A 22740-nucleotide genomic window follows, 5' to 3' on the forward strand; every position below is an offset into this window, starting at 1 on the left:
TATTTTAAAATTTGAGAGTTCTCCGAATAGGGAGAAGAGTTCCAGGACCCTAGGAACTGCAGTTCTCGGGTTAGATAAAAGTAATAAAAGGTCATCTGCGAAGGCAACCGCTTTCAATTCCAGCTGATTAATTTTAAACCCTTCAATCCCAGGGTCCTGCCTGATGGCTTGGATGAATGACTCCATCACTAAGACAAATAAAGTAGGGGAGAGAGGGCAACCCTGCCTAGTGCCATTATTGATGGCAAAAGGCGCCGACAATATCCAATTCACCCTGACCCTGGCTGTAGGGAAGGCATACAGTGACATGATTGCGTCTATGAAAGGAGGAGGGAAAGCAAACCTCTGCAAAACACAAGCCATATATCTCCAGCCAATACGGTCAAAAGCCTTTTCGGCATCTGTAGAGAGCAGGATAATTGGTTGACGTGACTGTTTAGCGTAAGAGATGGCCTGTAGGACCTTCCCAGAGTTGTCCCTCCCCTCCCTTCCACGCACGAAACCAGCCTGGTCAGGGAGAACTAGATCAGATAGAACTAGGTGTATCCTGTTAGCCAATATTTTGGCCCAAAGTTTGAGATCCGCGTTCAGTAGAGAAATCGGACGGTAATTACGGCACAGGGTCCCCTCCCTCCCCTCCCTAGGTAGCACCGTGATGTGTGCCTCCAGGGCCTGCGGAGGAGTTGAGCCCGAAAGGAACAGGTTGAACAGTTCAACCAAGTGCGGGACGAGAGTTTCTGCAAATGTCTTATAGTAAATGATGGGAAAGCCATCTGGGCCCGGTGTTTTTCCTCCCGGGGTCGAGGCAATTGCCTCCTCTACTTCCTGGGTGGAGATTGGTGCAAGTAAAGTCGAATACTCAGAGGTGGGGATTACAGGTAATGTGAGGTGGAGAGGAAGTCTTGTATGCGTTGAGTCGCACTGGGGGGGGTCTCTCATATCCACATGGGGATCTAAGTTGTATAGTGAGTGATAATATGATCAAAATGCTTCAGCTATACCCTCGGAGTCTGTCACAGTCTGTCCCCCCTCCGTATGTATTTGCCGGATGAAACATTTTTCCCTCTGTGCCTTTAACATTTTTGAGGTAAGCTTGCTTCCTCTATTCCCATGGATATATATTTTTTGCTTACAACGAGCATACATTTTGGCAGAACGCACGTTGAGTAAATCTTTAAGTTTTTCCCTTAATGACATCAGGTCTGCACGGACATTGTCTGACGTCCTCCGTTTGTGTAAGCGTTCCATAGTGGCAATTTGATGTAAGAGGGAGAGGATTTCCCTGTCTCTTCTCCTTTTAATGTGGGTCCCCAGGGAGATCAACTCCTTTTTCTATAGATATTAGAAAAAACTTTTTGACAGTTAGAGTGATCAATGAGTGGAACAGGCTGCCATGAGAAGTGGTGAGTTCTCCTTCAATGGAAGTCTTCTAACAGAGGCTGGACAAACATCTGACTGGGATGATTTAGCGAATCCTGCTTTGAGCAGGGGGTTGGACCAGATGGCCCAGGAGGTCCCTTCCAACTCTACGATTCTATGATTCTATGATTCAAGACGGCTTTATGTGTTTCCCATATAATTGGGGTTAACCTCCCATCCACCATTTTCTCCCTGAAAAACCTCTTTAAAGAAAAATCAATCTGAGAAACATTATCCTTATTATCTAGAAGTGTTTCGTTCAGTCGCCATGTGAGAGGGAGTCTAATTTTAATGCTAAGAAAACCGGGGCATGATCCGATAGCGTTATGGGGCCTATAGAGGTAGAAGTGACCGATTTGATGGACGAGGCTTGAACCAATATATAGTCGAGTCTATGATATGTGTCATGTGTGGGGGAATAAAATGTGTAGTCTTTGTCGGTGGGATGTACTAATCTCCAGGGGTCCACCAAGTGAAGGGACATAAGTTTTTCCAAGAGCACCTTTCTCTCCTTTTTAGAGATTGACGATCTCCCCGAGGACGAGTCCACATTTGGCTGCATTGTCAGGTTAAAGTCACCCCCAAGAGTAGGAGTCCCTCCTTAAATAGAGTAACCACTTCCAGAGTGGTAGACAGCCACTCTACTTGGCCTTGATTTGGTGCGTATATGTTGGCAAAAGTCATTAGAGTTGAGGCCAGATAGCCTTTCACAAAAATATACCTGCCCTCCGAGTCCGCAATACTATCTTTTAAAACAAAGGGAAGTCCTCTCTTGAACGCTATACTAACCCCTTTAGAGGCCGACTTCGAGCAACTATGATACCATGTTCGAAATGCTGAGCGAGTCATGTCTGGGGGCCTGCCCACTTTAAAATGTGTTTCTTGAAAAAGAATTACCTGGGAGTGGGACTTGTTCAGGAGGGAAATAATCTGACTACGTTTGGCGGGGCTATTCATACCCTTCGCGTTGAGGGATGCCACAACGACCGAGCTCTCTCCAATATTGTTAGCCATATTCAAATGTGTCATCGGAGATCAAAGTCTGAGAATACCTGTAATGGGTATAAAACAATAGAACAACAAAACTAATTACAAAAACAGTCTCATCTTCTGCAGGGGGGGGTTCGTAGAGACCCAATCGTTGAAGATGAGTTCTAACATAGCCAAGCAACGCGTAAAAATAAAATGAAGAGTTAAGCACTCAAATTAAGACAACAGTGTGAATCTAGAAGGTTATCAACTGCAAGTAAAAATGCATAGAATAAGGAGTAGACAACAGTCCCACATTCCTTAGCAAACCTTTTAAGGATACATGGGGAGGCAATTTAGCAACCTGTTATTAAACTAAAGTCCATTACTATTTCCGGCGACTTGAAGATATATTTGAGTTCCCATCTGAAAAAGAAAACAGGGGGCAATAGGGGGAGAACAAAAATACTCCCCTCCTGCGTCAGCAGGCCCAAGAGCACCACGGATGGGAGGCTTGCTCCATGAGCTAAATATAATGTTCCTTTCGCAGATAAGTAAGCGGGGGTCAGTAAGGAGTGATCACATGCTGGGCGATCGCTGTCCGTGACCACCTTGCCGACTCAACCCCAGGACAAAGGTTGACCTATAGAAAGATAATAGTCTCGCTCAAGTAGATTGAGATTTGTTCATATGCCTTTTAGCCTTTGGGGAGGCAGACTTTTGCTTAGTCGACCAGTCACCTGGCTTATCCAGATGTGGGATGGGAACTCCCATATCAAGCGGCATCCACGAGGGGATGGAAATGGGATCAATTTGCAAAGACTCCCAGGCAGCGTCTAAATCCTCCGAGGTGCGGATAGTGATCTGACGACCTTCCTTCGTGATTCCCACCCCAAAGGGGAACAGCCACTTGAAGCGCAGCCCATGGTTCAAGATCGCATCAGTCAATGGTTTTAGGATTTTCCTCTTCGATAGTGTGGCTGGGGAGATATCTTGAAAAATTTGAAAATTAGCGTCGTTGTATATCAATGGCGCTTTTTCTCTTGCGCCTGTTAGAATTGCTGCAGTGTCAACAAAACTGAGGAGGCCACAAATTATGTCCCTTGGACGTTCATTGACTTTAGGTTTCGGTCTGAGGGCTCTATGCACCCTCTCTATGATGATAGTGTTTGCCCTGTCTGGGCCTAAAATGTTCGCAAAGATCTCTTTGGACACTTTGTTGAGTGCTTCTGGCGCGAAAGACTCGGGTATGCCGCGTATGCGTATGTTTTTTCTTCGACTCCTGTTTTCTTGGTCCTCCAAAGCAAGGTACACAGAATTGAGGTGTTGTCGATGAGTCTGAAGATGGTCGCCCAGGGCATTAGATGCTTCTATCAGACCCACTTGGGCATTTTCCAGGGACTCCACCCTATGGCCTATGTGGCGTATATCAGATCTGATCTCAGACATTTCCTTAAGCAAAGGTTTTATCGTGGATTCTAATAAATGTTTCATATAGGATCTAGAGATCGGGGCTGAATCCTCAGAAGTGGATTCACAGTCTCTGTCAGCGTCTGAGGCCTCATTGAATGTCTCAGTCTGGGCACTGTGTGCCTTCTGTTTATCTGGCGATTGTGACATCACTAATTTCTTTTTTAGGAATCTGTCCAGTTCACCCCTGGGGGCTGATGAGTTACTTGAAGAGGTATGTTTGGTGAAACTTTTTGCCCGAGTTTTATGACTTGTGCGGATCATTATAAGGCTGCTGAAAACGGGCCAATATACACGCCACTTGGCTACATCAGGATGATTAATAGAACATGTCCTTTACTGTGAAGGAAGACATTAACCCCTTACCTACAAGGGACGTAATATTCCGTCCATGTGACCCTGGACCTAATTACCATGGACGGAATATTACGTCCCAGCGATCAGCGGCGCCCACGTGGTGAGCGCCGCTGATCGCGGCCGGGTGTCAGCTGATTATCACAGCTGACACCCGGCACAATGTGTCAGGGGCGGTCACGGACCGCCCCCGACACGTTAACCCCTTGTACACCGCGATCAAACGCGATCGCGTTGTACCGGGGGTTAAAGGGAAGCATCGGCAGGGAGGGGGCTCCCTCCGTGCTTCCCTGAGCCCCCCACGGCAGCGCAATGTGCAGCGCTGCTGCGGGGGGCTCTTTCCCTACAGGCCCCCGGATCCAAGATGGCGACGGGGGCCTTTGGGAGCCTGTAGGGAGCTGACTTCCTCACTGCCTGCAAAGCGCAGGCATGAGGAAGTCTGCAGAACTGCCTGTGACAGATCAGCGATCTGTCACAGTGATCTGTGATGTGACAGATCAGCGATCTGTCACAGGACAGTGATGTCCCACCTGGGACAAGGTAATAAAGTAAAAAAAAAAAAAGTGTTAAAAATAATTTTTAAAAAATCGCTAAATAAATTAGTAAAAAAAAAAAAAATATTCCCCAATAAATCCATTTTTTCAAAATAAAAAAACAAAACAATACAAGTACACATATTTGGTATCGCCGCGTCCGTAGCGACCCGCCCTATAAAACTGTCCCATTAGTTAACCCCTTTAGCGAACTCCTTAAAAAATAAAAATAAAAAACTAAGCAAAAAATAATGAGGTTATTATCATACCACCGAACAAAAAGTGCAATAATGCGCGATCAAAAAGACGCATATAAATATCCATGGTACCGCTGAAAACGTCATCTTGTCCCGCAAAAAACGAGCCGCCATACAGCGTCATCCGGAAAAAAATAAAAAAGTTATAGCTCGCAGAATAAAGCGATACAAAAATTATTTTTTATATAAAATTGTTTTCATTGCAAAAAACCGACAAAACATAGAAAACGACCTAAATGAGGTATCGCTGTAACCGTACCGACCCGAAGAATAAAACCGCTTTATCAATTTTACCGCACGCGGAACTGTGTAAACGCACCCCCCCAAAAGAAATTCATGAAACGCTGGTTTTTGTTCATTCTGCGTCCCAAAAATCGGAATAAAAAGCGATCAAAAAATGTCACGTGTCCGAAAATGGTACCAATGAAAATGTCAACTCGTTCCGCAAAAAATAAGACCTCACATGACTCGGTGGGTCAAAATACGGAAAAATTATAGCTCACAATATGTGGTGATGCAAAAACTATTTTTACAATAAAAAACGTCTTTTAGCGCCTGACAGCCGCCAAACATAAAAACCCGCCATAAATAGTAAATCAAACCCCCCGTTATCACCCCCTTAGTTAGGGAAAAATAATAAAACTAAAAGAAAATGTATTTATTTCCATTTTCCCATTAGGGCTAGGGTTAGGGCTAGGGTTAGGGCTCAGATTAGGGTTAGGAGTGTGTTGGGGTTAGGGTTGGAGTTATAATTGGGGGGTTTCCACTGTTTGGGCACATCAGGTGCTCTCCAAAGGCAACATGGCATCTGATCTCAATTCCAGCCAATTCTGCGTTGAAAAAGTCAAATGGTGCTCCTTCCCTTCCAAGCTCTGCCATGCGCCCAAACAGTGTTTTACCCCCACATATGGGGTATCAGCCTACTCAGGACAAATTACAAAACAACTTTTGGGGTCCAATTTCTCCTGTTACCCTTAGGAAAATAAAAAATTGGGGGCAAAAATATCATTTTTGTGGAAAAAAATGATTTTTTTATTTTCACGCCCAGGCGTTATAAACTTCTGTGAAGCACTTGGGGGTTCAAAGTGCTCACCACACATCTAGATAAGTTCCGTGGGGGGTCTAGTTTCCAAAATGGGGTCACTTGTGGGGAGTTTCAATAGTTTAGGTACATCAGGGGCTCTCCAAGCGCACATGACACACGCAGACCAATCCATCAAAGTCTGCATTCCAAAACGTCACTACTTCCCTTCCGAGCCCTGACGTGTGCCCATACAGTAGTTTTCTCCCACATATGAGGTATCAGCGTACTCAGGAGAAATTGGACCCCAAAAGTTGTTGTCCAATTTGTCCTGTTACCCTTGGGAAAATAAAAAAAAATGGGGACTAAAAGATGATGTTTGTTGAAAAAATACGATTTTTTTTATTTTCATGCCCGGGCATTATAAACTTCTGTGAAGCACTGGGGGGTTCAAAGTGCTCACCACACATCTAGATAAGGCTGGTTTCACATTTGCGTTAAAACAACGCTGCGCCCTGCGTCGTTAAGCCCCGCCCCGAGCCGGCTCCCTGCCCGCCCCATCCGGGATCACCGCCTACTTTCGCATTTGCACGCATGCGATCGGCGCACCCTATCTTTAGCATAGGGTGCGCAGATCATGCGCTGCCAGTGTGAAAGTAGCGTGCTGCGCACTTTTGACGGTGCGCCGTGCGCGCCGAAATGCAACATGCTGCATTTCGGCGCGCACGGCGCACCGTCAAAAGTGCGCAGCACGCTACTTTCACACTGGCAGCGCATGATCTGCGCACCCTATGCTAAAGATAGGGTGCGCCGATCGCATGCGTGCAAATGCGAAAGTAGGCGGTGATCCCGGATGGGGCGGGCAGGGAGCCGGCTCGGGGCGGGGCTTAACGACGCAGGGCGCAGCGTTGTTTTAACGCAAATGTGAAACCAGCCTAAGTTCCTTGGGGGGTCTAGTTTCCAAAATGGTGTCATTTGTGGGGGGTTTCTACTGTTTTGGTACATCAGGGGCTTTCCAAACGCGACATGGTGTCCGATCTCAATTCCAGCCAAAAACGTCAAATGGTGCTGCTTCCCTTCCGAGCTCTGCCATGCCCCCAAATAGTGGTTTACCCCCACATGTGGGGTATCAGCGCACTCAGGATAAATTGCACAATATCTTTTAGGGTCCTGTTACTCTTGGAAAAATAAGAATTGAGGGTGAAAAGATCATTTTTGTGGAAAAAATATGATTTTTTAATTGTACGGCTGTATGTTATAAACTTCTGTGAAGCCCTTGGGGGTTCAAAGTTCTCACCACACATCTAGATAAGTTCCTTGGGGGGTCTAGATTCCAAAATGGTGTCATTTGTGGGGGGTTTCCACTGTTTTGGTACATCAGGGGTTTTCCAATCGCGACATGGTGTCCGATCTCAATTCTAGCCAAAAACGTCAAATGGCGCTGCTTCCCTTCCAAGCTCTGCTATGCGCCCAAATAGTCATTTACCCCCACATATGGGGTATCATCGTACTCAGGACAAATTGCACATAACTTTTAGGGTCCTGTTACCCTTGGAAAAATAACAATTGGGGGTGAAAAGATCATTTTTGTGGAAAAAATATGATTTTTTAATTGTACCGCTGTACGTTATAAGCTTCTGTGAAGCCCTTGTGGGTTCAAAGTTCTCACCACATATCTAGATAAGTTCCTTGGGGGGCCTAGTTTCCAAAATGGGGTCACTTGGGGGGGTTTCCACTGTTTAGGTACATCAGGGGCTCTCCAAACACGACATGGCGTCCGATCTGAATTCCAGCCAATTTTGCATTGAAAAAGTCAAACGGTGCTCCTTCCCTACTGAGGTCTGCCATGCGCCGAAACAGTGGTTCCCCCCCACATATCAGGTATCCGCGTACTCAGGACAAATTGCACAATAACTTTTGCAGTCCAATTTCTCCTGTTACCCTTGGTAAAATAAAGAAAATTGAACCTGAAGTATTTTTTTTGTGAAAAAAAGTTAAATGTTCATTTTTTTTTTTTAAATATTCAAAAAATTCCTGTGACGCACCTAAAGGGTTAATTAACTTCTTGAATATGGTTTTAAGCACCTTAAGGGGTGCAGTTTTTAGAATGGTGTCTCTTTTGGGTATTTTCTATCATATAGACCCCTCAAAGTGGCTTCAAATGTGATGTGGTCCCTAAAAATAAAATGGTGTTGCAAAAATGAGAAATCGCTGGTCAATTTTTAACCCTTATAACTTCCTAACAAAAAAAAAATTTTGGTTCCAAAATTGTGCTGATGTAAAGTAAACATGTGGGAATTGTTATTTATTAAGTTTTTTGTGTGCCGTATCTCTGTGATTTAAGGGCATAAAAATTCAAAGTTGGAAAATTGCAAAATTTTCAAAATTTTTGCCAAATTTCCATTTTTTTCACAAATAAACGCAAGTTATTTGAATGAAATTTTACCACTAACATGAAGTACAATATGTCATGAGAAAACAATGTCAGAATCACCGGGATCCATGGAAGCGTTTCAGAGTTATGACCTCATAAAGGGACAGTGGTCAGAATTGTAAAAATTGGCCCGGGAGTTAACGTGCAAACCACCCTTGGTAGTGAAGGGGTTAATAAGATGTTGTTACCAGGGCTGGCTAGTAGATGGTGCTCCTACTCCATGACCCAAATGGCATAGCACCCAGGAGGACAGGGGGCACAGAGAGATGCTGGTTGATGATATTTACAGAGCCAGAGCACTATGATTCACGCAAGGCGACGACCCCAGTTTATTGGTCCTTATAGGGCTGCTGTTTTTTCCCCTCCAGGGCACGAGAGGTTAATCAGCAGAGCTGGCAGGGAGCAGATGGGGGGATTGGGCTTGGAGCTTCGTGGGCGGGGTTAATGATATAGTGATGGTGTCTTGTACTTCCCCTTATCACAGCACAACACTGGCCCCAGTAAAAACTCTTTACCCTGCAAAGCCACGGTGCCCAGGGGCTCAGTCCACAGTCTGATTTCCCACAGCCCCCCTCCACTGACAGGGCAGCCGAGGACCTGCAGGCTCAGTGAGCGCTGCTGTGTGTGAATCACAGCGTGCTGACAGCTGCACACAGGAGAAGAGGAAGAGGGAGGGCGGGAGGCTCCTGTCAAGCAGCACACTCCTGGGTCCATCTTGCTTGGGGATTCCCCGTGGTGAAGGAGGAGTGACCGCTGTTAAGCTCTTATTATAACGTTCCAGGCAGGAAAGGGTGGGAGGGAGACCCGGGAAGATGGCGCCCCCACCTCGCTGGAGCCTGGAATGGAGGAGGGGAGGGGGGAGACCCCGTGGTGGGGAAGCAGCCCCCGGCCACCCGACCCCTCTGCAGCCGCACCTGTCACACAGCTCTCGCAGTCCAGAGGTCCAGCTCCACCGTTAAGCTGCAGGTCAGTCTCTCAGTCGGGCTTAATGAGGGGAATTGGCTTCTCCCTCCCAGCACGCAGGGCAAAGATGGCCGGCGCCCCTCCACCAACGGGCCTCTGAGTCCCAAATAAGCTGCCGCTGTCCTCTTCAAACCGATAAAACTTTGCTCCTTCACTCCCAGAAACTCCCTCGATGTTCCAGAGAGTCTTTTAGTGGCTTTAGCCTAGGTTATAAGGAGCAGAAGGTTCCCCTGAAGGCTCAGGAGAGAGGAGCTCAAGGGAGACCTTATTAACCTTTTTTTTAACTTTACATAGTGGTTCTTGTGTAGACACGGAGGTCAGTGGGTGCTCTCGTCCGCTTGCCCAGCCGCCTTTACAAAGACAGCATGGACCATGGCTCATCCCAACTGAACGCCCGACCTCCTTAACAGTGGGTGGCTCACTACTCAGACAACACAGGGTGAGGGAATCACAATATTAGGACTTTCTTGGATATCCAAACAATTAATGGCATATATCACACAACCAGCAAAACACAAAATGTAACAGCAAACAGTTTATCACCCTTCCCTGGCTCACCAGGGATTATAATATCCGTTCCTCAGAGCTTCCAGGGCTACTTACTCCAAGCCAGCAGCACCCCGCTTTCGGTGTGCACCCACCGAGAAAGGAATAATGCCAGATTTAGGAAGCTGACTGACTACCGCAAATTCTGTAGTCAGGGGACTGGATTGTCCAAAGCTGGATACCATCCTTATGTAGTCTTTGATATCTCAGCCGAATCCTTGCATTCAATGCTGAAGTCCATGTAGTCTTATAATCCATGTGGGGTTATGGCCTGCCAATCGGATCCGCAGATCCAAAATTGGTACCATGCAGCAAAAGAGACTTGGTCACTGGACAGTCCTCCTTCTATACCCCTGAGCTCTCAATTCAGACCCTCGGGGCTTCATGATTAGTGGAATAAGAGTGTGCTAAATTGGCTAGATTCCAAGCCGCGTACATAATATCCATAGTAGTAATGGTGTCTAACAGAGATGAGGAAGAGTCAGCTAATTTACATAGAATGGAGCAATACAATGAAAGGTTAGCATAATTGATTTGTCTGAGTCTGTGACCTTCCCTGGCAAAGGTAATTACATGAGTCAACAGGAACTGTAAACCTAGACTCCTTAAGGCCCTTTTACAGTTAGCGATGCACCAGCGATCCAACCAGCGATCCGACCCGGTCAGGATCGCTGGTGCATCGCTAAATGATCGCTAGTGAGCTTTCATACAGAAAGATCTCACAGCGATTCAGAAGCGACACAGCGCACGATACTTACCATTCACACACAGCGATCCTGCGTCCCCCCGCCCGCCTCCACACGTCGCTGGACGTCACAGCAGGAAGTCTCAGCAGGAAGCGCCTGACGAGAAATGGAGCCGGACATTCTCGCGCGATCAGCGATGGACAGCGGGGGAGCCGGTCGCTGGTAAGTATCACACATAGCGATATCACTAGCAATATCGCTATAACGTCACAAAACCAGTGACGTTTTAGCGATATTGCTAGCGATATCGCTTAGTGTAAAACCCCCTTTAGAGTCTTGTAGAAACAATGAGGGGCTTATCACATGGTAATAAACAGAATACCTTCATGTGTGACCAAATTTTAAGAAACTCAACCCATGCTAGGCATTGAAAGAGTCCATGTCATCACTGCTCTGAAGTGATACACTCACTTGGAAGCCATCTAAGTATTCCATAGAGTGGCCCTACTTGGAGGATTGTCTGTTAGCGTCATCTGTCCATGGGAAGGATTTGTGTTGAATTGGCATACGTGAGTTAACTTACACTGTAACCTCAAGTCTGAATTTCAGTGTTGTTGTGTTTGTCCTGTTTGAAAGCTATATTTATATTTGGGTATATAAAATATCTAATATGTTTAAGAATAAAAGTAAATGATATCAGTCTCAACATTTTAATTAAAAATTTACTTGCTTAATGTAAATTTTTTGAATGTTTTTGTTTTGATATCTCAAAAAGGTTAGATGTTGTAGGTCTTGCTATAATTTTTTGTCTTCATACAAAACTGCTCCAGCGTATGTATAAATATTGTTGACAAGTATCATCTCGTCAACTAGTGTGCAAGGAAGTAGTGCTTCAAATAGATATTCATACTCTAAGTATTATAGGCACAAATTAGGTGAAATTAAATTAATTGATAATAATATTAGAAAGCTTACATATTATAAATGCTTATTATATTCAGGTCACTGACAATAATTTCTAAATATGTGGATTATTAAGTTTTATGCACCTGATCAAGGTTGTTGATTTAGTAGTGTATTGTTTTAGTAAACTATGATAATTAGACATAAATTTTTTTGTTACTAATCCTTGTAATATCTATGAAATGCAATTCGATTGAGTGCGCTTGTTTATTCGCGACATTAGCGATTTACGTGAATAACTTCTGAACTACACATAGAGTTGATCATTTTTTTGGCAAACATTATTCAGCACATTGAGCTGGTCATTTTGAGTATTAGTGGTCCAGGGTACCTCTTTTCAAATTAATCTTATGTACGATTGAGTGCGCTTGTTTATTCGCGACATTAGCGATTTGCGTGAATAACTTCTGAACTACACATAGAGTTGATCTTTTTTTGGCACATATTATTCAGGACATTGAGCTGGTCATTTTGAGTACTAGTGGTCCAGGGTACCTCTTGTTAGGCGTCGGATTTCCGGCACTGCACAGCGGGAATCCCGAGCCTTGCCTCCGACGGTCTCCCATTCCTCCCCAGCCGCAGAGGAGCTTGCTCAGCAAACTCGTCGGTCCCGGCGCTCTGTCCAGGCCAGCTCCGTGGGTTTGCTTGTTGCTGCCACCCCTGGTTCAGCTTTGGCAATGCATGCTGCTCAGCAGCAAGATCCTCCAGGGACTAAGTCCTCATGTCGGGCCACTGAGCATGCCTGTGGATAGATCTCCCATTGGAGATCAAAGGTCATGTGCTCAGGTCCTGCTCGTGCCTTGCCTGTAGGCCACAGTGCATACCGGCCGTCTGCACACTTGCACACGCCATTTATTTGACCCCTGTTGGTATCACAGTCGCGGTGCCGGGCGCTAGCGGTCTAGAGGGACTTCAGTCCTGCTGTCTAAGGGCTGAGTTCTGTGACGTTACGCTAGCGCTTACTCTGCTGAGCTCTGTGAGCGAAAACAGACTACGGCATCTATTATTTGCGGTAGTGCGGCTCTAAGTCATAAGAGTTCGCCTCGGTACACCTTGGGTGAGGTTAACCCCGTGTGTGCCGTTATTGCACCGCCATATCGCATCTGCCATTACCGAGCAGCAGTTAACACCTCTGCACGGTGGACCTCGGGCTGCGAACGCACCTAAACACCATCTTATTATTTGGTGTGTTCCGCCAGCCCTTAACATTATCTTAGCGCCAGGGTCTGGCCGATAATGGCTGATGAACAACGACTGCATAGGTACATCCAGCAGCTGGAGGGTAGGTTGGCAGCGCTAGAGCGTTCCACCTCAGCTGCGGATGTTACCTCGGTCGCCGTTCAGGCAGCTACAGAGGCTGTCGCTCGTGTCTCCACGGCCAGTCCTGCCCCGACCTTGTCCCGCCTCCCGCTGCCCGAGAAGTTCTCAGGGGATAGTGCTTCGTGTAGGGGTTTCGTGAGTCAGTGCTCCATTCACCTAGAGCTGCTGGCTACACGATTTCCCTCTGAGCGGGCCAAGGTGGGATTTATCATCTCCCTCCTGTCGGGCAGGGCCTTGGAATGGGCCACTCCACTGTGGGAGCGTGGGGATCCCCTGGTACAGAGTGCCACCCACTTCTTGGTCGCTCTGAAACAGGTGTTCCTGGGACCTCAGGTCACACATGATACGGCACTCCAGTTGCTGGCGCTAACCCAGGGTTCATCTTTGGTCAGCCAGTATGCCAGCCTCTTCAGAACTCTGGCCTCTGAGCTGGAGTGGCCAGATAAGGTGCTCATACCCATATTCTGGAGAGGCCTGGCTGATCATGTCAAGGACGCCCTGGCCACCAGGGAGGTGCCCACCACCCTAGAGGAGCGCATTACAGTCTCCACCCGGATTGACGTTCGCTTCACTGAGCGAGGGTTGGAGCGCTCCAGGTCCCGCCAACGCTATAAGTTGGCTCCAAATTTTGCCAGACCGCTGGAACCCCTCGGCCCACCGCCTGAGCCTCCAGAGGCCATGGAGGTGTCCCGCACATGGTCCAGGGCTCGGTCCGTGCGGGTACCCCCAGTCTGCTTCCGTTGTCGGCAGACTGGGCACCACGCTAACCAGTGCCCACAGCGGCCGGGAAACGCCCCGTCTAGTGGTTATCGGAGGGGGCCTACTAGACACAGCTAATTTCTCCTCCAAACTCCTGTTTAAAGGGGCGTTAGAGTTTGAGTCTTCCACTCTGATGGTGGAGGTTTGCGTGGACTCTGGGGCAGAGGGCAACTTTATGTCTTCTGCCTTCGCTCAACAACACGCAGTCCCTCTGGTCTTGCTACCTCAGCCAGTCACCATTAGGGTGGTGAATGGGGCGACACTCCCGTCCCGTATCACCCACCAAACGGCTCCACTGAGACTCTCACTGTCTCCGTCTCATCAGGACATGCTGTCTCTCCTTGTGATGCCAGAAGGTATCGACCAGGTCCTCCTAGGGGTTCCCTGGTTACGGGTCCACTCTCCCCACATAGACTGGTCCTCGGGGAAAATCCTCGCTTGGAGTAAGTCCTGCGAGGGTAGGTGTCTGAGGGACTGCATTCAGGTCGCTACTTCTGAGGTTCCTGCAGATCTCTCCTCACTTCCCAAGCCATATCGGCAGTATGCAGACGTTTTCTCCAAGAAGGCGGCGGAGGTCCTTCCGCCGCACCGCCCTTACGACTGTCCTATTGACCTCTTGCCCGGCGCTGAGCCTCCCCTGGGTCGAATATACCCCCTATCTCTCCCAGAGACAGAGGCCATGTCGCAGTATATCAGGGAGAATCTGGCAAGGGGATTCATTAGGAAGTCGGTGTCCCCGGCGGGAGCGGGATTCTTCTTTGTCCAAAAGAAGAATGGGGAATTACGTCCGTGCATCGATTACAGGGGACTTAATGCCATAACCGTTAAGAACAAGTATCCTCTGCCCCTGATATCGGAACTATTTGATAGGCTACGGGGAGCGAGGGTGTTTACTAAGCTTGATCTGCGGGGAGCCTATAACCTAATTCGCATCCGTGATGGGGACGAATGGAAGACGGCATTTAACACCAGAGATGGGCACTATGAATATCTGGTGATGCCCTTCGGGCTATGTAACGCCCCAGCCGTCTTCCAAGATTTTGTGAACGATATCTTCCGGGATATGCTTGCCACCTCAGTAGTAGTCTATCTGGATGATATTCTTATTTTTTCTCCAGATATTGACTCCCACCGGAGAGATGTTCGCAAAGTTTTCGATCTCCTGCGGGCCAACTCCCTCTATGCCAAATTGGAGAAATGTGTGTTTGAGCAGGAGTCCTTGCCTTTCCTGGGTTACATCATCTCAGCCCAGGGTTTGGCCATGGATCCTGCCAAGCTACAGGCGGTGATGGATTGGCAGGAACCCCATTCTCTCAAAGCGGTGCAGCGCTTTATGGGGTTCATAAATTACTATCGCCAATTCATTCCCCATTTCTCAACTTTGGTTGCACCCGTGGTAGCCCTCACCAAGAAGGGTGCGAACCCCAAACTGTGGTCGGAGACTGTCTCCAAGGCTTTCGCCTCCATTAAGTCCCACTTTGCTAGCGCTCCCATTCTACATCGCCCTGATGTAGATAAGCCATTCATTCTAGAAGTGGATGCCTCCTCCGTCGGTGCTGGGGCGGTCCTTTTCCAGAAGGACTCGCAAGGTCGGAAGCACCCATGCTTCTTCTTCTCCAAGACCTTCACACCGGCGGAGAGGAATTATTCCATCGGGGACAGGGAGTTGCTAGCAATGAAGCTGGCCTTCTCAGAATGGAGACATCTCCTGGAGGGGGCTCGCCATCCTTTCCAGGTGTTCACCAATCACAAAAATTTGGTCTATTTGCAGACGGCTCAACGGCTGAATTCTCGTCAGGCCAGATGGTCCTTGTTCTTCTCCCGGTTCCATTTCACACTACATTTTCTCTCCGGGGAGAAGAACGTCCGAGCCGATGCTCTTTCTCGCTCTGTGGTGTCATCAGAGGAGGAAGAGGAGCCTCGACTGATAGTCCCATCGGAGAGCCTGAGGACCGTGGCTCCGGTTGCTCTTGAGTCTGTACCTCCGGGCAAGACTTTTGTCGCTGTCCATCTGCGACCGGAGGTCCTCTCGTGGGCTCAGTCGTCCAGAGTGGGAGGTCATTTCGGGATCAAACGGACCACTGAACTACTGGCGAGGACGTACTGGTGGCCGCATATGGCCCGTGACGTCAAGGACTATATTCAATATATATAAACTTGGCACACACCAAAGGTTTCTGATGCAGAAAGGTGATTTTTAATTATACAACAGTACACTGCGTCCACACTCCACAAACCACCACGCAGTGGGACGGCTTCATGTGCCTCCTCACAGGATTGGTCTATCTCACAAAGCCCAGTCACTAAGAATCTCACAGTACAATATATCGTACATTGATGAAGGTCCTAGACCGAAACGTCTGTGTATGTATGTACTGTTGTATAATTAAAAATCACCTTTCTGCATCAGAAACCTTTGGTGTGTGCCAAGTTTATATATATTTAGTTCACGGATTGGGATCCTACTTGGGCACCACCTACAATTCTCAGGGTTGTGCCAACGGTTTTGTTCTTACAAGGACTATATTCAGGCGTGCGTCTCTTGCGCCCAGAATCGGCCCTCTCGGCAGCGGCCCGCTGGGTTACTCTATCCTCTGCCGGTTGCGGACAGGCCCTGGGAGATGGTTGGTATGGACTTTGTGGTGGGTCTGCCCAAGTCCAGTGGCAGCACCGTCATCTGGGTGATCACTGATCATTTCTCCAAGATGGTGCACCTAGTACCACTCTCTCGGCTACCGTCGGCACGAGGCCTAGCGGCATTGTTCATTAAACATGTTTTCCGCCTACACGGCATGCCGGATAAGATTGTCAGCGACCGGGGTCCCCAGTTCGCTTCTCGGTTCTGGAGAGAGCTCTGTTCTCTGCTCAGCATTGAGCTAAATCTCTCTTCGGCCTATCATCCCGAGACGAATGGGTTGGTGGAGAGAGCCAACCAGACCCTGGTGACATATCTGCGGCATTTTGTCTCGGCTAGGCAGGATGATTGGGCATCCTTACTGCCGTGGGCGGAGTTCGCTTTGAACAACGCGGTAGCCGATTCCACCGGTCAGACCCCATTTCTCTTAAATTACGGTCAGCATCCGCGCGTCCCCGTGCCCATGCCCGTGTCATCCACCGACTCTAGGGTGGCAGACTGGGCGGTGGAAGCACGTGACATTTGGGACCGCACGCAGGATGCTATCCGGGCCTCCAAGGAGAGAATGAGGTCCTCCGCTGATACCCGCCGGCGCCCTGCTCTGACCTTTGCCCCTGGCGACTTAGTGTGGCTCTCTGCCCGTAACATCAGGCTGCGGGTGGAATCCGCTAAGTTCACACCACGCTACATCGGTCCTTTCAAGGTCCTCGAGCAGATTAATCCTGTGGTCTACCGTCTAGCCCTTCCACCACACTTGGCTATCTCGGACACGTTTCATGTGTCTCTCCTCAAGCCAGTTCACATGTCCCGGTTTTCTGAGCCAGCTGCCAGAACATCAGATCTGTCGTCTGACGAGTTTGAGGTCAATGCCATCGTGGGATGCAAGGTGATGCGGGGCAAAAAGTTTTACTTGGTGGATTGGAAGGAACATGGTCCAGAGGCCCGGACCTGGGAGCCGGTGGAGAATATCCACGCTCCTCTTCTCATTGCAGAGTTTGAGCGGAGCGAGGCTCAGAGAGGAGGGGGCCCTGGGAGGGGGGGTAATGTTAGGCGTCGGATTTCTGGCACTGCACAGCGGGAATCCCGAGCCTTGCCTCCGACGGTCTCCCATTCCTCCCCAGCCGCAGAGGAGCTTGCTCAGCAAACTCGTCTGTCCCGACGCTCTGTCCAGGCCAGCTCCGTGGGTTTGCTTGTTGCTGCCACCCCTGGTTCAGCTTTGGCAATACATGCTGCTCAGCAGCAAGATCCTCCAGGGACTAAGTCCTCATGTCGGGCCACTGAGCATGCCTGTGGAGAGATCTCCCATTGGAGATCAAAGGTCATGTGCTCAGGTCCTGCTCGTGTTCGGATTGGCCCATCCGAGAAGCAAGGAGGATCACGGACGCCTGCGGCTATAAAAGGTTCACATGTCCGCTCGGCCATGCGCTAAGATAGACTCAAATAGTTTGGTGTGTATGATGATGGATGCATGTATCTGGTGTCTGACTCATTATGAAACCCCTACCCTTTGATACGTCTGTTGTTAGGGTTTAGAGTCTGAGTCAGCGCCTGCTAGTGGCTTGCCTGTAGGCCACAGTGCATACCGGCCGTCTGCACACTTGCACACGCCATTTATTTGATCCCTGTTGGTATCGCAGTCGCGGTGCCGGGCGCTAGCGGTCTAGAGGGACTTCAGTCCTGCTGTCTAAGGGCTGAGTTCTGTGACGTTACGCTAGCGCTTACTCTGCCGAGCTCTGTGAGCGAAAACAGGCTACGGCATCTATTATTTGCAGTAGTGCGGCTCTAAGTCATAAGATATTTTTATGGTAATTCATTCCATCATCCATGTGTGCTGTCTGACAAGTGTGAACTGCATCATATATTGCCAGATATTTTTATGGTAATTCATTCCATCACTCCTGTGGTGGGTCTTTCTTTTTTTATCTATTTGGTTTGTGCTTTTAAGTGTAGAAAGGTGTTTTGTTTTTTTTTGGTTTTTTTTTGGTTTTTTTTTTTTCCCTTTCTCTGTTTGATGGCCTTGTCCAGCATTAGTTATTTACCCTGCATAGTAATGCCTGCACTGGCCTTGTGCTAATTGGTTAATTACTGATTGTGGCCTTTTGGTGGCTGAAGCTAGCAGACATTTCATTTCATATATATTTAGCTCTGGCTGGGATAGCACGCGTGCGGGCTCACGCGTGCAACAGATATTAAGTGCAACAGGATCAAGTGTTTTGCAGTTAGACAATGCATTTGGACAGGGCAGGAGACAGGTAAGGTGCATAAGTTTTTCATGCACGCTTGCTTCTTGGTCAGTCGTACTACATATGCATTGATCATATTACCCTGCTGCTTATTTGTCTTCACTTCTGCTTTTTAACAACTCGCCTGCTCTTTTACACATTCTGTGCACTCTCTGCATATCCACCCCTCCCTTTTCCCCTCTCCCATGTATAACTCTGAGGCTCTATTGACATTTCTTACCCACACCAAACCATCCAAAACCTCCATGCAGCACTCCAAACGTTCATACAAATCATCCCACCACCTGCTTTTTCTGTTTTTTCTCCTTTTAATAGTTGCAGGTGACATCTCCCCCAACCCTGGGCCTCCCTCCACCAGCATACGTTACTCTCCTCCAGCTGCATATAGAAACCCTGCTAATCTTATTAACATTCAGTGCATGCCTTCTCCTCTCACTTTCCAATGTGCTCTCTGGAATGCACGGTCTGTGTGTAACAAACTGACTTACATTCACGATCTTTTTCTCTCTAATTCCCTTAACCTTCTGGCTATTCCAGAAACCTGGATCCAGCATTCAGACACCACCGCTGCTGCCGCTCTCTCGTTTGGTGGGCTGAAATTTTCACATACCCCCAGACCTGAGAACAGACAGGGTGGAGGTGTTGGTTTGCTGCTTTCATCACAATGTGCTTTCCAGGTCATCCCCCCGGTTCCCTCACTTACATTTCCTTCCTTTGAAGTACATGCCGTCAGACTCTTTAAGCCTTTCTCCTTACGAGTGGCGGTTGTTTATCGCCCTCCAGGCTCCTCCCGCCAGTTTCTAGACCACTTCACCACCTGGCTTACTCACTTTCTATCCTGTGACATCCCCACCCTCATCATGGGAGACTTTAACATCCCCATCAATGATCCGCTCTCCCAGTCTGCCTCTCATCTTCTTTCTCTAACTTCTTCATTCGGCCTCTCACAGTTTACTAATTCTCCTACACATGAGGACGGGAATACTCTGGACCTGGTTTTCTCCCGTCCCGGCTCGCTGCACGACTTTACTAACTCGCCTCTCCCGCTCTCGGACCACAACCTTCTTTCCTTCTCTGTCAAGAATTGTCTCCTCACCCGGGACACCCCCACTTACCACACTTATCGGAATACACGTACCATTAATACCCAACAGCTTAGGGACAATCTCCACACATCTTTAGCCCACATCTCCACCCTCTCCTGTCCAGACATAGCATTGTCACACTTCAATAATACACTGAAGAATGCCCTAGATGAAGCAGCACCTTCTATACGCAGAAAGACCCGACACAGACAACGGCAGCCCTGGCACACAACGCAAACACGCTTTCTTCAGCGCTGCTCGAGGTGTGCAGAGCGGCAGTGGAGAAAATCTCTCTTAGCAGAAGACTTCATCCACTATAAGTTCATGCTCAAAACCTATAACTCTGCCCTTCATCTGGCCAAACAATCCTACTTCACCACCCTCATCACCTCACTATCCAACAACCCAAGATGACTTTTTGAAACCTTAAACTCCCTCCTGAAACCTAAAGTACAGGCCCCCATCACCAACCTCAGCGGTGAGGATCTGGCCACTTATTTCCTAGAAAAAATCAACCACATACATCAGGATATCTCAGCCCTATCTCCTCAGTGCCTGGATCCCCTTCCCTGCCGCACCTCAAGCTCACTAGACATCTTTGAGCCTGTTTCAGAAGAAGTTTCCAAGCTCCTCGCTTCTGCTCGGCCTACAACCTGCAACAGTGACCCTATTCCTTCACAGCTCCTGCAGTCTCTCTCACCAGTGGTCACCACTCACCTGACTAAAATATTTAACCTCTCTCTTTCTTCAGGTATATTTCCCTCCTCATTTAAACATGCCATCATAACCCCTTTACTTAAAAAGCCATCCCTGGACCAGAACTGCACTGCTAACTACAGACCTGTCTCTAACCTTCCCTTCATCTCTAAACTCCTGGAACGCCTGGTCCACTCCCGTCTAATCCGCTATCTCTCGGTTAACTCTCTTCTCGACCCCTTACAATCTGGTTTCCGCTCTTTACACTCTACTGAAACTGCCCTCACTAAAGTCTCTAATGATTTAATAACAGCTAAATCGAAAGGTCATTGCTCCCTGCTGATTCTACTGGATCTCTCTGCCGCATTTGACACTGTGGATCACCAGCTCCTCCTCACTATGCTCCGCTCTATAGGCCTCAAGGACACAGCCCTCTCCTGGTTCTCCTCCTACCTCTCTGACCGCTCCTTCACTGTATCTTTTTCCGGCTCCTCTTCCTCTTCTCGTCCCCTTACTATCGGGGTCCCGCAGGGCTCAGTCCTAGGCCCCCTCCTCTTCTCTTTATACACTGCCCCTATTGGACAAACAATCAGCAGATTTGGGTTCCAGTATCATCTCTATGCTGATGACACCCAATTATACACTTCTTCCCCTGACATCACCCCTACCCTAATTCAAAATACCAAGGATTGTCTGTCTGCTGTCTCTAGCATCATGTCCTCCCTCTATCTGAAACTAAATCTCTCTAAAACTGAACTTCTTGTGTTTCTCCCCTCTACTAACCTCACTCTACCTAACATTGAAATAACCCTGGAGGGTTCAACCATAACTCCCAAGCAGCATGCCCGCTGTCTTGGGGTCATATTCGACACTGAACTTTCCTTTACTCCGTACATCCGATCACTCAGTCGCTCTTGTCACCTGCATCTTAAAAACATCTCCAGAATCCGACCTTTTCTCACCTTTGAAACTGCTAAGACTCTTACTGTCGCTCTTATTCATTCTCGTCTGGACTACTGCAACTCTCTTCTGATCGGTCTCCCTCTTACCAAACTTTCTCCTCTCCAATCCATCTTGAATGCGGCAGCCAGGGTCATATTTCTGTCCAGCCGCTTCACCGATGCCTCCATCTTGTGCCAGTCATTACACTGGCTACCTATTCGCTACAGGGTCCAGTATAAACTCATCTCTCTCACCCACAAAGCTCTCCACTGTTCTGCACCGCCTTATATCTCCTCTCTCGTCTCTGTCTATCGCCCTACACGTGCCCTCCGTTCTACAAATGACCTAAGACTAACATCCCCCGTAATCCGAACCTCGCACCTCCGTCTCCAAGACTTCTCTCGTGCTGCTCCAGCTCTCTGGAATGCACTTCCCCAGACGATCAGACTGATACCTAGCCCTGACCTATTCAAGCGCGCTTTGAAAACCCATCTCTTCAAACAAGCCTACCACATCAACTACTTAGCAAGCTAACTTTGCCCTGTTCCCTCCTTCCAAATATTATTCTGAATCTGCACCCTACTATTCATCTGTCTTCACACCCTTCATGCACATGATAACTGCATTTGATACTTGTCTATTGCACTTAAACACACGGGCTGATGACCGGATCATGCAGCTTTATATGAAAATCCCTATTATAATTGCCAGACCTGAATTAACAAGCATTTCTCACCTACTGTGCCCCCCCATTTCCTTGTAGATTGTAAGCTTGCGAGCAGGGACCTCACTCCTAATGTCACTGTTTGAATTGTCTTAACTTGTATTGAATTTATTGTCTGTACATGTCCCCGCTTAATTGTAAAGTGCTGCGGAATATGTTGGCGCTATATAAATAAAAATAATTATTATTATTATTATTATAAGAGTTCGCCTCGGTACACCTTGGGTGAGGTTAACCCCGTGTGTGCCGTTATTGCACCGCCATATCGCGTCCGCCATTACCGAGCAGCAGTTAACACCTCTGCACGGTGGACCTCGGGCTGCGAACGCACCTAAACACCATCTTATTATTTGGTGTGATCCACCAGCCCTTAACACCTCTTTTCAAATTAATCTTATGTACGATTGAGTGCGCTTGTTTATTCGCGACATTAGCGATTTACATGAATAACTTCTGAACTACACAGAGTTGATCATATTTTTGGCAAACATTATTCAGGACATTGAGCTGGTCATTTTGAGTACTAGTGGTCCAGGGTACCTCTTTTCAAATTAATCTTATGTACGATTGAGTGCGCTTGTTTGTTTGCGACATTAGCGATTTACGTGAATAACTTCTGAACTACACATAGAGTTGATCATTTTTTTGGCACATATTATTCAGGACATTGAGCTGGTCATTTTGAGTACTAGTGGTCCAGGGTACATCTTTTCAAATTAAT

The 22740-nt window shown here is 47.9% G+C and overlaps 1 protein-coding gene across 2 annotated transcripts in view; it reads left to right on the forward strand.

The window, feature by feature from the left end:
- The window catches only part of LOC141052939 (uncharacterized), a 55159-nt gene that overhangs the window by 2922 nt on the left and 29497 nt on the right, over positions 1 to 22740 (forward strand). The window contains exon 1 of one of the 2 annotated variants that reach the window (XM_073550272.1): positions 9144 to 9423. The exons of the other annotated variant lie outside the window; for it this stretch is intronic. Coding sequence (XP_073406373.1) covers positions 9299 to 9423 — 125 coding nt within the window. The 5' untranslated portion in view covers positions 9144 to 9298. Of the gene's footprint in view, positions 1 to 9143; positions 9424 to 22740 lie in introns of those variants that run through there. 2 annotated transcript variants of the gene reach the window in all.

The sequence above is a fragment of the Dendrobates tinctorius genome, unplaced genomic scaffold, assembly GCF_039654945.1.
Source record: "Dendrobates tinctorius isolate UK_male_01 unplaced genomic scaffold, ASM3965494v1 ptg000164l, whole genome shotgun sequence".
Taxonomy (NCBI): Eukaryota; Metazoa; Chordata; class Amphibia; order Anura; family Dendrobatidae; genus Dendrobates; species Dendrobates tinctorius.